Below are 15938 nucleotides of genomic sequence, written 5' to 3' on the forward strand. Positions count from 1 at the left end.
TAAATGAATTCAGAGGGGTCGAGCTCTGAATTCACTTACCATTGCTCAATTACATCTCGGGCTCGGGCTGTCGGGAAGGAAGCTTTGTCGAAAGAGGTTTCGAAGAAATTTTTTTTCTCTCTCTCTCACTTAGCACCTTCGGCTTCTCTTCTCTCTTGGCCTCCCTCTCCTCTCCCTCTCGATCTTCGTCGCAGAGCACGGGAGGCCGAGCCTTTGCCGCAGAGCCTTTCGGCGTCCCACTCTTCTCCCTCTCGGCGTACCGTCAGAACGCCGCCTCCGTCGCCGTTTCCCGTTGGCCCGCCTCCTCCGTCGCCGTTGCCCGTTGGCCCGCCGCCGTAGTCTCCCACCGTTGAGGAAGACGACGAGCGTCGTGAAGAAGATGATGGTTTAATTTTTCCTAACTTAGAGAAAAAATTAAACCTTCGTCGTAAAAATAATAATTAATATTTTAAATTTATAAAATAATTATTTTTATTTATTTAATATATTTGTTTTATAATTAATATATTAAATTAGTGATTTAATAGTCATAATTAAAATATTGCTAAAATAAATATTTGATAAATTATGTCTTAATGCCACTAAATATTAATGTCACTAAATATTTTTTGTGTTGTACTTTTGTATGAACAAATATAATTTTTTATATTAAAAAGGTGATTGAGTTATATTTGTATTATTTTTATTTTTATTATTACGATATTTGTGTAGTACGCTATGTAGTACATATTTGTATAATTATTTTATATTTAGATATTAAAAATTAAAATTTGATTACAATTTTAATAATATAAAAGTAAGCATTTGTTTAATTATTATATTTAATATATTTTATTTATTAACTAATATTAATTTAATTATCTAATAGTCAGATATTTCAAAATATTTTATTTAATAAATAACTTATATGCACTTTACACCACACTTTCCATTGTGCACAGTAACACAAATAAGTACTTTACAGTGCACTTTTCATTGCACATATTAACACAAACAAGTACTTTACATTCTTTTTCACTTTCCCTAAGGAAAGTACTTTTCATTGTAATCCACTTTCCCTCCGCACTTACATTGTGCACTAACCCCCCCCGCCCCCTGAGATTTCAAATACGCTCGATAAAATTTTCTCTACCCCTTTCTATTTCTTTTCTTTTCTCTTGGAATTCCATCATTTGGAATCATGATATAAGAGAGTAAGAGAGAATCATTTTCTTAAACAGATATAAAACATGATATATTTAACTTGGAAGGACTTAATTCAACGTGTTAAGATAATTTTCGGTAACCAAAACTTTGGGCCGGATCCATGCTTTAACTGAGCCCGACCTGCTTGGACCCAATATGAAGCCACTTATTGTCCAATTGGAATCAATGAATGACCAACTCGAGCACGATCCAGTCCCATTTCTGAATATCCGGTCTCCGAGTTCGAATTTGGAGTCTGAGCTTGAAGACGTGCTGACCCATTTACTGCTGTGGACGATCCCCGACAAATCTCTTTCCCGTTGCCGGCACGCTGTTCCTGCGCCGTCTCTGCCACTGCTGTCTTTATCCGGCTTATGCTGCCGTCATCTTGTAATTATAACCATTCTCTCTCTCGATCTATCCTTCTGTCCCTACCCCTTCTCCTCCTTGAATGTTTCTCTTCGCAATGTTCTGTTTTGGTACTTTTCTGAAAATGTTTAGTTGTTTTGTTCTGCATTCCGATATTAGCTATCACTGCATTGGTGTGAGTGCAACAAGAAACATTTTATTTCGGGTGATTGGATTATGTGGAGGGGGTAGGTTTTTTACTCTGGACGTGTTTTTTTAATATTGAATAGTTCGATATGAAGGGATTTCTTTTATGCATCGCATGGATTGGGGTTGAATTTATTGAGCTGAATATAGCTCGAAAACGTCCTTTTTTGTTGTTTCAATTTACTTGTATGTATCGATTGGATTGGGATTGGATTCATTGAGCTAAATATAGCTCGACAACCCTTTTCTTCTTCTTTTCTTTTTGGCGGAGGGAGGGGGGACCTTATGATTTTTATTTATATGGTAATCCATTCCTTTGTTCTAAGTGGTAACAGAAAAAGGGACGCCAGTTCATTCATAATAACCGTGGAGAACCCAGAGTTACTCCAAGTAGTAAATTTACTTCATTTAATTAATTTCCATTTCTTTCTATGACCTTCATCTTTTAGTTTTCTTAATGGTTCCCAATTTCTATTTATTTTGTGACCCATGTATCAATTGTCATTCAGTTGGTTTTTTTTATTGTTGTTTTACTTGATTTATGTATTGTGAGATTTTCGTTGTTCTATGGAGAAATACTTAACTAACTTATAATTTGAGTACAATGGGCCTCTATTTATGATAGAGGAAACAAGTAGAATTCAATTACAATTAAATTACCATTGTCTCAGTTACACCCAAAGTTAAACACTAAAAGTTGAATTCTAGAACAATTAAATAACTAAACATAATTTTTTTTAAGGAACTAACTAAACATAATTAAAAAACTAACATAACTAACACATCTTTAGCTGAGCATCGTCTTTGACACCTCTTCTTGTGAGACTCCTGTAAAACTCCACAATATTAATTTTGGTTTTGTGAGACTTCTTGCTGTGAGAGTCATGTAAGACTCTTCCATACTTGCTTTTCAACACTCCCCCTCAAGTTGAAGTTTATAATTTCAACTTGTAATAAAAAAAATTCTTGGTATTCAATTTTCTTTTGTTGAAAAAAATTCTTCATAGATGCAAAAACTTCATCTTTTGTTCTCCCTCTTTCTTGAATGTTTTGGTCACATAAAAACTACCAGAACATGTGGAATAACATACCTCTTTCTTGTGCTTCTACTTCTGTTTTTCCCCCTCAAGCCTGAGATAAAAAAACATAGAGACCTAGCTCAGATATAATACAATATGGGAGAAGAAAATCACTCTTAGCCGTACGACAAAGCTCCATACTCAACTAAAACGGTCATTGTTTGAAATACACTCTGCTCAATTTTAAAGGTGGAAAATGACCCAACTTTAGGGCACAACAAAGAGATTATTCACTTTTTAAAGGTAGCTCAAACACAAATCACCTATTGGTTAAAGAATAAAAGACTTCACTCGAGTTAGATATTGGGCACACTCCTATCTTTTTAGGTAGTGGGTCTAAGCATCTCTTTGAAATGATAAAAACACAAGATGATAAACTGAAGAAATCCTAGAGGAAAACAACTTTAACTGAAAGGACACAACTATACAACACTCATACTTCCAAATGAATCTAGAATGTGATATTTTTAAAAAAAGTCTAGGGGAGACTATGATGGTGGAACTGAAATAACTAAAAAAATTTGACCAAGTATGATTTTTGGGGAGTGACCATAATTTTTTAGAGATGACAATGCGGAAGATACACAACCAAGTAACAAAAACGCAAAAAATTACACCTCTTCCCTTTATTGTTCGACCTTGTTGCTGAATACCTCTCAACTTTGATGTATGGGATCAAGGACAGGGGATGGCTTAGCCCGGTTGCGGAAATTTCTGAGTTGAATATTCCTCTTCTCCAATCTGTTGATGATACCATATGTTTCTGTGAGGGTAATATGGAGCAACTTATTAGGCTAAAAGCTATTTTGGGACTCTTTGAATTCTCTATTAAGGAGAAGATAAACTGGATGAAATCCTCCATCCTTGGCTTTCACATCTCCAAGGCTGACTTGCAATCTTGTGCGAAGTTTAAGGAGGCACAATCTCTATCCTTTCAATTACCTACCTGGGCTTTCCTTTGTTTGGTAAGAGACCTGAAAAAAATTTTCGGAACTCGATAGTGGAAAAGCTTGAAGCTTCTCTATCTACTTGGAAGGGCAAATTGTTATCAAAGGGTGGCAAACTTACATTACTAACTCCTGCATTACTGGGCTTCGTCACTACTTCATTCATTCCATGCTTGGCCTCTGTTCGGAACTGAACTAAAAGCCTCAAAAGAAATTCCTGTGGCATGGAGCAAAGGATGGTTTCAAATATCACCTTGTCAGTTGGAGGAATGTCTGTTTGCCTAAATTCGTGAGGTGGTTTGGGAATTCGCTCCATTCAAGGAATTGAATGGTGCCCTCCTCCTTAAGTTGTTTTGCGCTGTAACACTCTTCCAAAGTTCATGTGGAGACGAGCGGCTGCAGGAAAGATCAATTGGTAGACTAGATAGTGGCTCCTGTGGGCACTCTCGCCCCTATGGAGATCCCTTATTCTGTTATGGCCAACTTTTTCTGCTAGTACTTGCTTCTATGCTGGCAATGGTCAGAGCATCTCATTTTGGAAGGATAGATGAATTGACAATCTGCCCCTCATGGACTCCTACCCTTTCTGATTCAATCTTGCGAGGGTCCAATTTGTTTCAGTGGCCAATATTAGAATTGGGGCAGGGAACACACGAATGGGACCTTCAACTGTGAAGAGGCTTGAAAGGTGATGAAGCTGAGGAAGCCTGCCGCTTTCTTCCCTCCTTAAGCAGTATTCGGCCAAGGGATATCTCCAATGATGAACTCATCTGAACCTCTGATCACAGTGGTGTATTCTCTGTTCCCTTGGCCTACTTTATATTGAAAGGAAGACATGCAGATTCCTTCCATGTTGTTGCTATCAGTTGGAAGCTTTTCGGACTTGAAGTTTGGTTTTTCCTTTGGAGCGCATGTATGGGCAAGATTCTTGGCAAGATTCTTACTGCTGGTAACTTGAGGAGGAGAGGCATTTTGGTTCTTGATGTCCTTTGTGACTTTTGTGGGGATATGGAGGAAATTTTTACTCACATTCTTTTGGATTGCCAGTTGCCTGGCGAATTTGGACTCATTTTTTTTGAGAAAATTAGGATCTCAACCTGCATTCCCAATAGCCTCACTCATCTGTGTCAACCTGAGAAGAGGACCAACCTCCAAAACTTGGCAAAGCTCACCTATTGACAACATTAGCTCGTATCCCTTGGGGGGCTTTGGTTTGAGTGTAACAACAGGTGTTTCAGCAACAAAAGTAGCTCAAGGGAAGAGACCATTCATAAATGACCAACTCCTTGCTAGTTGGCTGGGGACCATGGAGATTTTAAGAGTTTTTTGCTCTCCTCTCTTCGGGAAAATTGAAGCTTCTTGCTCAGATGTTTGTTCCCAAGCACAAGGTCATATAGAATGGTCTCCTCCTCCTTCTAGGGCCATTAAATTAAACTTTGATGACAATGCTCTTGGTTGCTCCGGGCCAGCCGGAATTGTTGGAGTTTTCAGAGATCATGATGGGTTGATTCTTACTTTCTAATCGGGTCCTTTTGGTTGTGCTGACTCCACCACTGTGGAGCTCGCAACACTCAAGCAGGGTCTTATCACTTTCACCAAGCACCTTGGGAGTCACTCTCAGCAGCAACTTTGGATTAAGGGAGACTTAAAAGTCGTTATTGGATGGTGCTCTGTTCCATCTAAATTTCCTTGGCGTCATTCACAGATGTTTCATGAGATTCTTGATATTTCTTGTCATTTTGATATATTTTCATGTGCCTCAGTCAGCCAATTCTTTGGCTGACACTCTTCCTAGGGAGGGGATTACCCTTACAACACCTTGTTGTCTCAAGCTTGTTCCCTCTTGTGCTGTAATTTGCTTATTTTGGTTTAATAAGATCTCACTTCTCTCTCTCTCAAAAAAAAAAAAAAGAAAAAAAAGTCAATTCCTATTCATTTGACTGATTTGGTCTTATTGGATCTTGGATCTTGTTCTTAGTTCCAGTTTTATAAAACACATCTCAGCTGCCAGTCATATTTGCATGACAAATACTTCACTGTTCATGTGGTGATGTTGTTGGATTTATTCTGGCTCATTTTCTTTTTTTTGCTTTTGCTTTATGTTTAGTAGGGTGCTTATTTTTCCAAACAGAGGTCAGGTACGCAACTAGATTTTTGGTACAACATAGTGTGGATTCTGATGTTTAATATTAGAACTACATGGATGGTTGTGGGACCATGAAACTGCATTATTGCATAACCTTTACTGTTCTCCATTTGACTTTTAACTGGATTTCAAATTTCCAGTATGGCACACTTATCATATTTGATCCTTTACAACACGGGTCTTATGAAGTACCTATAATTTTGTTTGACTTGGTCCACACCAGTCATGAATATGATTGTATTGCATGCACTTAAACTTTTACATTATCCTAATGCCTCGATGTCTTAATGTTCTTGTACCTGGTTTTCTGTAGAATCACAGGAAAAACGACAGCAGTGATTTCGATGAATGGAGCTTCTAAGTTTAGCAGCATTCAAACAGCCTTTTCCTACTGTGTACAACAAGTACGGACTTATGATTATCACCACTACCTCTGCCTCCTCCAGCTTCCATCAACCATGCGAAAGGCAGCATTTGCTCTTAGGGCTTTTAATGTAGAAACAGCCAGGGCAATGGACGTCGTTTCTAATCCTATGATAGGCATTGGCCGCCTGCTTTGGTGGCAGGAATCCCTTGACAAGATCTTCTCTAGAAAGAAGGTTGAACATCCAACGGCACAAGCCCTCTCTGCTGTAATATCAGAGCATAAAATCAGCAAGAGCTGGCTCAAGAGGTCAGTGGAAGCAAGGATAAATGATGCAAATAGGGAGGAGAATGACATTCCAAGGAATATCGGCGTGCTGGAGAAATATGCTGAAGACACTATGTCTACTCTCCTATATTCGACTCTCCAAGCAGGTGGCATCCACTCAACTGCAGCTGATCATGCTGCCTCACATATTGGGAAGGCAAGTGGGCTTCTCTTGCTACTTAAATCTTTACCCTACCATGCTAGTCGGGCTGGGCAGGCTACTTATATACCTGCAGATGTTGCAGCTAATCATGGGATTCTAGTAACAGAGGGAGGCAGATCAGAGATTCGCATAGAGCCGAGTGAAGGGCTCTCAAATGCCGTATTTGAAATGGCATCAGTGGCCAGTGCCCACCTGAAAAAGGCCAGAGAATTAGCAGGGACTGTGCCAAGAGAGGCTCTCCCGGTGTTATTGCCTGCTGTCTCTGCACAGGTTCTTCTGGATTCACTGGAGCGGAGTCAGTTTAATGTATTTGATCCCAGATTAGCACGGGGTGTTCTGGGTATTTCACCGTTATGGTACCAGTTAAAGCTGAACTGGAGTGCATGGAGAAGAAGGTACTGATCTTATTTTTCATGCCCACTTGGAAGGGGTGAAAACTGTAAAAAAATGGGGGCATTCAAAAGCTGGTTTTCTTTCAAGCAAATTGATCTTCTGAGGTTTTTCACTTCCAACTGGAATAAAAGGTCACCTTTACTTCTTAGAAAAAAATGATTCACACTTTTGCAGTTGTCTGCCAAAATTTTCCCTACCAACTCCAGGCATCAAAGGATTTATTCCTTGTTATAATTCTACTTTTTCTTCCAATTATATAAAAAATAAATGTAATATATTTAAATTACTAAGTTAAATTATTTAAATGTTTTGGTTTAGAGTTTGTTGAAAATGTATTTCACTATTTAAATGAATACATTCATTTAATTTAACATAATCTAAAATAAAATTTAATTTTAAATTATATAATTTATACAATTATTTAAAATAAATGGTTAAATTATTATATGTTAATATATGTTACTTAAATAAAAATTTAAAATAAGTTTTATAATAATTATTATTTATAAAATATTAAATGAAATGATAAAATACAATTGTAATGATTATATTAATAGTAATTTTAAATAATCAATTTAATTATTTTTAATTCTTTAGCTTATTAAGTAAAATTTTTAGTTTATTTAAATTAGTGTAGTTGGGGTAGGCGTCAACGTCTCTCTCCTTTCTTCATTTGCATGGGCACTGAGGAGGCTTCTATCACCCCTGGTGCCATTGTGTCGAAGTCTCTAGGGTGGGGACCTTAGAAAGGGGGAAGAAGATAACATTGTTTTGCTTTGATAGGGAAAGGGAGCCTATATAAGAATTTTGGTACATGATAAACCCCATATTTGCCGATAGAAGCTGATTTCGGGGGTATATGTATAAGTATTTTGGTGTACTGATATATATCGATGATACGATAACGCACTCTAGAAATTCAGGCAAGTGTCGAGGACCATCTGGTGCATTTCCCTCTACTTGTATTTGGCGGCATAAAAAAAACAGAAAGAAAACAAAGAGAAAAGAAAAATCTTTTGTTTGAGAGAGGGGGTAAATATGAAAAGAAATAGAACGAGAATATTTTTCTTATTTGGATGTACGTAAAAATATCAATGAAACTAAGAAAGTTTAATGCTTTATTTAGCCAAAATTCAAGAAAGGAACTAGCATTATAGATTAATTAGAGTTTGGCCTTAATTACATTGTATTTTCAAATTTGGTTATGTTATGGGATCTTTTAGGTTGATATAATCACTATGAAGTTGTTCATAGGCTCATAGTTGGTCACATTTGTTTTATACTGTGATAGTTAATGGCAAGTTGAAAGATTTCATGAAATGAGACAAATTGCACATTTCATAAATTTAAAATGACAATATCATATAGCCTTATGATACCACTAGTTTAATGTAGTAGTGACCAGAGGCAAATAGGGGTTTCTAAGTCCACGCCCAAGTACTTAACACTTATTGGGTTGTAATTGCTATTTTATTAGGTTCAACTATTATAGCTGTTTGGAATCCACACTTGCTTAAAAATATTTTCCCTCCAACTTACCATTGTCCAAGCAGAGCAGTTACGACTTACAAACAACTGGTCATCTATGCACAAGCCTTTTGATAGCATCTGCGATCAATTTTTTTTCTTTTGCATTGCTTCTGTAACATTGTTTGTTACACGATATACAACTTGTTTGTTGGCTAGTCTTCTTTTCAGCATTGCTCGTCTTCTCCTGCTGCCCAGCATTATTCTGCCATTACTCTACTGTGTGACTGTTGCAAATTTGGGTCATTGTTGGCATTATATCTTTCCTTTCTGCTTGGTTGGAACTTTTTGTTGTTCCCATAATTGGCATCTATTATCTTATTTCTAGTAGAGAGTATCCTCTTCAACATGTTAGGAATTCAACACTTTGATTCCAAACTAACGAGAGCAATAATAATAAATTCGGAAGAAGGAAAAAAACGAGCACGAAAAGCACAACAATATTTATACAGGTTCACTTCAAGGTGAGACTACGTCCTATCTTTCACCACTGTAGTAATCCACTATGAAGATGAAATAATTTATTAGAGAAATCACACACTTACAAGTATTTCTCTCTAACCTCTCGGGCTGCAACTCGAGATGCTCCTCTGATTAAGATCATAAAACCCTAATAGCGGTGTCCCCCAATTTAAAGAGAAAACTAGGGTCACCGCATTACAAGAGTGAAATTCTCAAACTTTCATTAATGAAACAACAATCAATATATTGTGGATCAGACGTTAATTAAGCTCCATAACTTAACAATCTCCCACTTGGAGACTAATCCATCATCGATATCTCCTCTATAGCGGCAACAACTTCTCAATCCTCAGAGCACAACTTCAGTTTCTCAATCGTAACAGTCTTTGTCAACATATCAGTCGGATTCTAACTTCCTTGAATATTCTCAAGTGCTAAGACTCCATCCTCCAGAGCTGATCTGATGAAGTGATAACAGACTTGTATGTGCTTTGTTCTAGCATGATAAACAAGATTTTTTGCTAAATGACTAGCACTTTGATTGTCGCAATACAACACGTTCTTCCCATGCTTGACCCCTAATTCTTCTTAGAAAGACTCCAACCATACCATTTCTTTGCTGGCTTCGGTCGTGACGACATATTCTACCTCAGTGGTGGAAAGAGTAACTATCTTCTGCAACTTAGAGACCCAACTAATTGCTGTACCTGTGAAAGTCCTAGGCAAGAGTCCTTCCCAGGAGGTCACCCATCCTATAATTACTCTTGCCCAAGCTCACTTAACTTCGGAGTTCTGAGTCAGATACCTAGCCAATACAACCCGAAAAGACTAGTAGTTTAAGGTGCGTAAAGCCAAGTATCTAACTCAGAACACAAACTCTAACAAGAGTGGACGGAACCACTCTGACACCCACCCCGCCCATTCTGAAGCCGCTTCTCACGGGATACGAACGCGGGCCGTGGCGTGCCTAGCTCTGATACCATGTCAAAGTCCTAGGCAAGAGTACTTCCCAAGAGGTCACCCATCCTATAATTACTCTCGCCCAGGCTCGCTTAACTACGAAGTTCTGAGTCAGATACTTAGCCAATACAACCCGAAAAGACTAATCGTTTAATGTGCGGAAAGCCAAGTACCTAACTCAGACCACAAACTCTAACAAGAGTGGACGGCGAGCCTAGCTCTGATACCATGTCAAAGTCCTAGGCAAGAGTCCTTCCCAGGAGGTCACCCATCCTATAATTACTCTTGCCCAAGCTCACTTAACTTCGGAGTTCTGAGTCAGATACCTAGCCAATACAACCCGAAAAGACTAGTCGTTTAAGGTGCGTAAAGCCAAGTATCTAACTCAGAACACAAACTCTAACAAGAGTGGACGGAACCACTCTGACACCCACCCCGCCCATTCTGAAGCCGCTTCTCACGGGATACGAACGCGGGCCGTGGTGTGCCTAGCTCTGATACCATGGGTGACCTCCTGGGAAGGACTCTTGCCTAGGACTTTGACATGGTATCAGAGCTAGGCACGCCACGGCCCGCGTTCGTATCCCGTGAGAAGCGGCTTCAGAATGGGCGGGGTGGGTGTCAGAGTGGTTCCGTCCACTCTTGTTAGAGTTTGTGTTCTGAGTTAGATACTTGGCTTTACGCACCTTAAACGACTAGTCTTTTCGGGTTGTATTGGCTAGGTATCTGACTCAGAACTCCGAAGTTAAGTGAGCTTGGGCAAGAGTAATTATAGGATGGGTGACCTCCTGGGAAGGACTCTTGCCTAGGACTTTGACAGTACCACCCAATGTGTATACATATCCAATGGTACTCTTCCTGCCATCAATGTTTCTAGCCATGTTAGCATCTACATAACCTTGTAATCCCAAGTCTGACTTATGAAACATAAGGCTAAGTTTGCAATGCCTCTCAAATACATGAGAATCTAATTTATTGCTTCACAATATTGTTTACCTGGATTACTCATATATTTACTCACAATGCTCACTGCATGAGCTATGTCTGGTCTAGTACACACCATGGCATACATGAGATTGCCAATAACATAAGCATAAGGAACATTGGTCATATTGGCTCGCTCCTGTTCTATAGAAGGTGACTGCTCCTTAGATAGCCAAAAGTGACTAGCCAGAGTACTCATTGGTTTTGCATCATTTATGTTGAATCTACTCAGCACCTTCTTTACATATTCTTCTTGTGACAGTTTTAAAACATCAATATCTCTAGTAATCCTCATCCCAAGGATTTATTTTGCAGCATCTAAATCCTTCATTGCAAACTTCTTGGACAAATCCCTTTTCAACTTATCTATTTCGTGCTTTGTAGCACCTGGTATCAACATGTCATCAACATATAACGGTAGAATAATGTAGGAGTCATCAAGCTTCTTTACATAACATCAATGATCCGCTTGGCACCTCAATAAACCATTAATACTCATAAAGGTGTCAAACTTCTTATACCATTGTCTTGGAGCTTGTTTAAGACCATACAAACTCTTTTGAAGTTTGCATACCATTTTCTCTTTTCCTTGTGCTTTAAAACCCTGTGGCTGCATCATGTAAATTTCTCCCTCCAAATCACCATGAAGAAAGGTTGTCTTTACATCCAACTACTTTAAGTGTAAGTTTTCATTTGCCACTAGTCCAAGAACTGTTCGAATAGTAGTCAATTTCACTACTGGAGAGAAAATCTCAGTGTAGTTAATGCCTTCTTTTTGTTGAAAGCCTTTTACCACCAGTCTTGCCTTGTACCACTTGTTGCCATCATGTTCGTCTTTTATTCAGTACACCCATTTATTCTATAAGGCCTTCTTCCCTTTTGGTAACTCGGTCAGCTGCCATGTCTGATTAGATAACAATGAATCCATCTCGTCCTTCATGGCTAACTCCCACTTGGTTGATTCATCAACTTGTGTGAGTTCCTCATAACTCTATGATTCACCTTTATCAGTTAATAAAATATAATTCAGTGTAGGGGAGTACCTCTGTGGTGGTCTGCTAGTTCTGGTATATCTCCTAAGTTTAGTCACAAGAATGTTCTGATTTACTTCTGGGGGTATATTTTCCTGGTTTTCTTGAGTAATATTCTCCATCTATTACAGGAAGATCTTTCAACTGAATCACTTCAAACTTCTTGGCTTCATCACTTGTGCTCTCAGACTCTGTTCTCAACCTACACAGGACACCTTCATTGAAGATCACGTCCTTGCTCCTAATAACCTTACGAATTTCATCATCCTAGAAGCAATAACCAAACTCGGTAACACCATAACCAATAAAGAAATATATTTTAGATTTAACATCAAGTTTACTTCTAACAACATAGTCAATGTGAATATAAGAAACACAACAAAAAACTTTCAAGAAAAAAAGGTTTACCTCTTTGCCGCTCCAGACCTCTTCTGGTATTTTACAATCCAATGGTGTCGAGGGACCTTTATTGATCAAATAGGCAGCGGTGCTAACAACCTCATACTAGAACGTCTTTGGCAATCCTTCATGAAATCTCATGCTCCTAGCACGCTCGTTCAAAGTTCTATTTATCCTCTTTGCCACACCATTCTGTTGAGGTTTTCCAGGAATTGTCTTCTTCATCTTGATTCCATTATCAACACAATACCGCTTGAAATCATCATTTATGTATTCTCCCCTATTATTTGAGTGCAAGCACTTCACCTTCAAATTTGTCTCATTCTCAACCATTGTTCTCCATCTCTTTAAGGTATCAAAGACATCAAATTTCATTTTCAGAAAATAAACCCATACTTTCATGCTTGCATCATTAATAAATATCACATAGTAGGTAGAACCACCAAGGGAGGTAACAGTTGAAGCCCCCCCCCCCACATCTGTGTGAACCAACTCCAACTTTGCTTTCTTTTGCTCATTTCTAGCCTTAGAAAAGTTAAACCTTTTCTGCTTGAGAAAGATACAACCTTCACACAAACTGTTATTTACAGTTTTCAACCCTGGTAGCTTCCCTTTGGACTGAAACACTTTCATTCCCTTCTCACTCATGTGACCAACGTTATAATGCCACAAATCAGAATCAGTAATAACATCAACAACTGCAACTGTGTCTCTACAACTGGAAGTGATGTACATAGTTCTAATATTAAATTTTTAGGCAACAACCATAGCTCCCTTAGTGACTTTCCAGGTAGCACCATTAAAAGTCACATTATGACCTTCATCATCAAGCTGCCCTACTGAGATCAGATTACGCATAAGTTTTGGTAGATGTCTCACCTTATTAATTTTCCACATTGACCCTTTGACATCTTCAAACTGACATTACCAATACTGACAATATCCAAAGGTTCTCCATCAGCAAGATACACCTTCTCGTGATCTCCAACAACGTAATTCTCCATGATCTCACGGTGCACAATGGTGTGAAAATATTGAAACCATTTGCTCTAAAAGATCGACCTTTTAGAGAGAGGCACAACTATATATAAGAGGGGCGGAACCGAGCATGGACATTATGTCTCAACACTCCCCCTCACGGGAGGCACGGAACCCGGAATGAATATCGGGACTAACGAGCGAGAAACAGCGGACACCCGAAATGAGCTTCCTAGGATTCGAACCCAAAATAAACTGCTCTGATACCATATTGAAACCATTTGCTCTAAAAGATCGACCTTTTACAGAGACACGCAACTATGTATAAGAGGGGCCAAACCGAGCGTGGACATTATGTCTCAACAGAAAAAGAAGTCCATGAATCTGACACCCAAGAATCAATAGGGCTATCAACCGACAAGAGTAAAACATCTTAGTGCTTCTTTAGTCACCTCATTTGCAGCATCTCCTATCTTTTCATCTTTTTTTAGTGCTCTACAATTCTTCTTTATGTGACCAGACTTGCGACAATTCCAACACTCCACATTCCTTCCAAATTTGGACTTGCTTCTTTCATTCCTCAACTTCCCTCTACCATTGCCCTTGTTGGAATTCCTCTCGAAGTTTTTGCCCCTATTATCAACAATTAGGGCAAAATTATATGTCGACGATTCTCCGGAGTCCTTTCTATGAGCTTCTTCTACAAGAATGGTATCCCAAACATCATTAAAAATCAACTTCCCGTTGCCTATAGAGTTGCTGACCGCAACCCTCATAGGCTCCAAACAGTTTGGCAGAGATGCCAAAAGAATTAAAGCACGAACCTCATCATAAAATTTAATCTGAATCGAGGTCAATTGATTGACAATCATGCTAAACTTATTTAAATGCGATGCCACTGATGTATTTTCTATCATCTTTAAATTGAAGAGTTTTTTTATGGGATGTACTTTATTATTTGTAGAAGACTTCTCATACATGTCAGACAAAATCTTCATCATCCCTGTTGTGGTATTCTCCGATGCCACGTTGTAAGCAACATTCTTCGACAATGTTAACCAAATTACTCCCAACACCTGTCAATTGAGGAGATTCCACTCATCATCTTTCATACCGTCTAGTTTCATATCCAGAAGTGGTGTATGCAATTTTTTATTGTACAGATAATCTTTGATATGCATCCTCCAGAATGCAAAATCCATACCATCAAACTTATTGATTCCAAGTGCCGATCCTTCTCCGCCAGCCATTGATCTCAATCACAAACCAAAGCTCTGATACCAGTTGTTAGGAATTAGACGCCCTAATTTCAAACTAACGAGATCAATAATAATAGAAAAAGGAAAAAAATAAGCACGAAAAGCATAACAAGATTTATACAGGTTCGCCTCAAGGTGAGACTACATCTTGTCTTTCGTCGCTACAGTAATTCACTGTTAAGATGAAATAGTTTATAAGAGAAATCACACACTTACAAGTGTCTCTCTCTAACCTCTCGGGCTACAACTCGAGATGCTCCTCAGATTAAGATCATACAACGCTAATAATGGTGCCTTCCAATTTAAAGAGAAAGCTAGGGCAAGCGCATTACAAGAGTAAAATTCCCAAACTACCCTTAATAAAACAACAATCAATATATCGTGGATCAGATGGGGGCTCCGTCGCCGCACCCCCAAGAGGGGGGCATCTCGTTCCCCTTCCAATCCCCTCGGTGACGTCACCGCGAAGGTTGATCCACGACCAACACAGTGTAAGGCGTTAATTAGGCTCCACAACTTAACACAACAGAGGATTCTCCGTGACTTGGTTCATTGCTACAAGTCAGACCAGCAAACTAGCTCTATCCAGCAAGTCCATGGTGGCCATCTCCTGCGATGGAGTGCCATATTCGCAGCTGCTTTCACTGCAATTATCATCTTAATTGTTGTCATCCTGTTCAACGAATTTGCTGTAATTATCTGTTAAGAATTAAACGCCCTAATTCCAAACTATGAGAGCAATAATAATAAGCATAGAAGAAGAAAAACAAGCAAACACAAAAATACAACAAAATTTATATAGGTTCGCCTCAAGGTGAGACTAAGTCCTGTCCTTCGCCGTTGTAGTGATCCACTATAAAGATGAAATAGTTTACAAGAGAAATCACACATACTTATAGGTGTTTTTCTCTAACCTCTCTCGGCCGCAACTGATGATGTTCCTCGAATGATGATAAAACCCTAATAGCCCCAAGTCCCAATTGTAAAGAAAAAATTAGGGCAACTGCAACATAAGAGTAAAATCTCCAAATTGTCCTTAATGAAACAACAATCAATATACCTCATTAGGAGTCTCCACTGTCTATGGTAATATAAATTGTATTGCTCTGCTTGATCCAATCTAATTGGTATCTTCATTCAAAATATTTTGACAGTAAGAAGATACACTAGCTCTCAAAA

At 38.6% G+C, this 15938-nt stretch overlaps 1 protein-coding gene across 1 annotated transcript; it reads left to right on the forward strand.

Moving 5' to 3' along the window:
- The first annotated feature begins 1428 nt into the window (after positions 1 to 1428).
- Positions 1429 to 7333, forward strand: LOC137958055 (uncharacterized). The gene is made up of 2 exons (XM_068805240.1): positions 1429 to 1575; positions 6226 to 7333. Exon 2 carries the CDS (start codon positions 6257 to 6259, stop codon positions 7166 to 7168), a length of 912 nt encoding a protein of 303 aa, XP_068661341.1. The 5' UTR covers positions 1429 to 1575; positions 6226 to 6256; the 3' UTR covers positions 7169 to 7333.
- The last annotated feature ends 8605 nt before the right edge of the window (positions 7334 to 15938 follow it).

This window comes from Aristolochia californica, unplaced genomic scaffold (assembly GCF_029961685.1).
Source record: "Aristolochia californica isolate CCGP_79_NKW_82.1479 unplaced genomic scaffold, dmAriCali1.0.hap1 SCAF_1, whole genome shotgun sequence".
NCBI classification, from domain to species: domain Eukaryota; kingdom Viridiplantae; phylum Streptophyta; class Magnoliopsida; order Piperales; family Aristolochiaceae; genus Aristolochia; species Aristolochia californica.

Coding starts and splice junctions, on each gene's coding strand:
- LOC137958055 (XM_068805240.1), top strand. CDS start 6,257: ATGAATGGAGCTTCTAAGTTTAGCAGCATTCAAACAGCCTTTTCCTAC.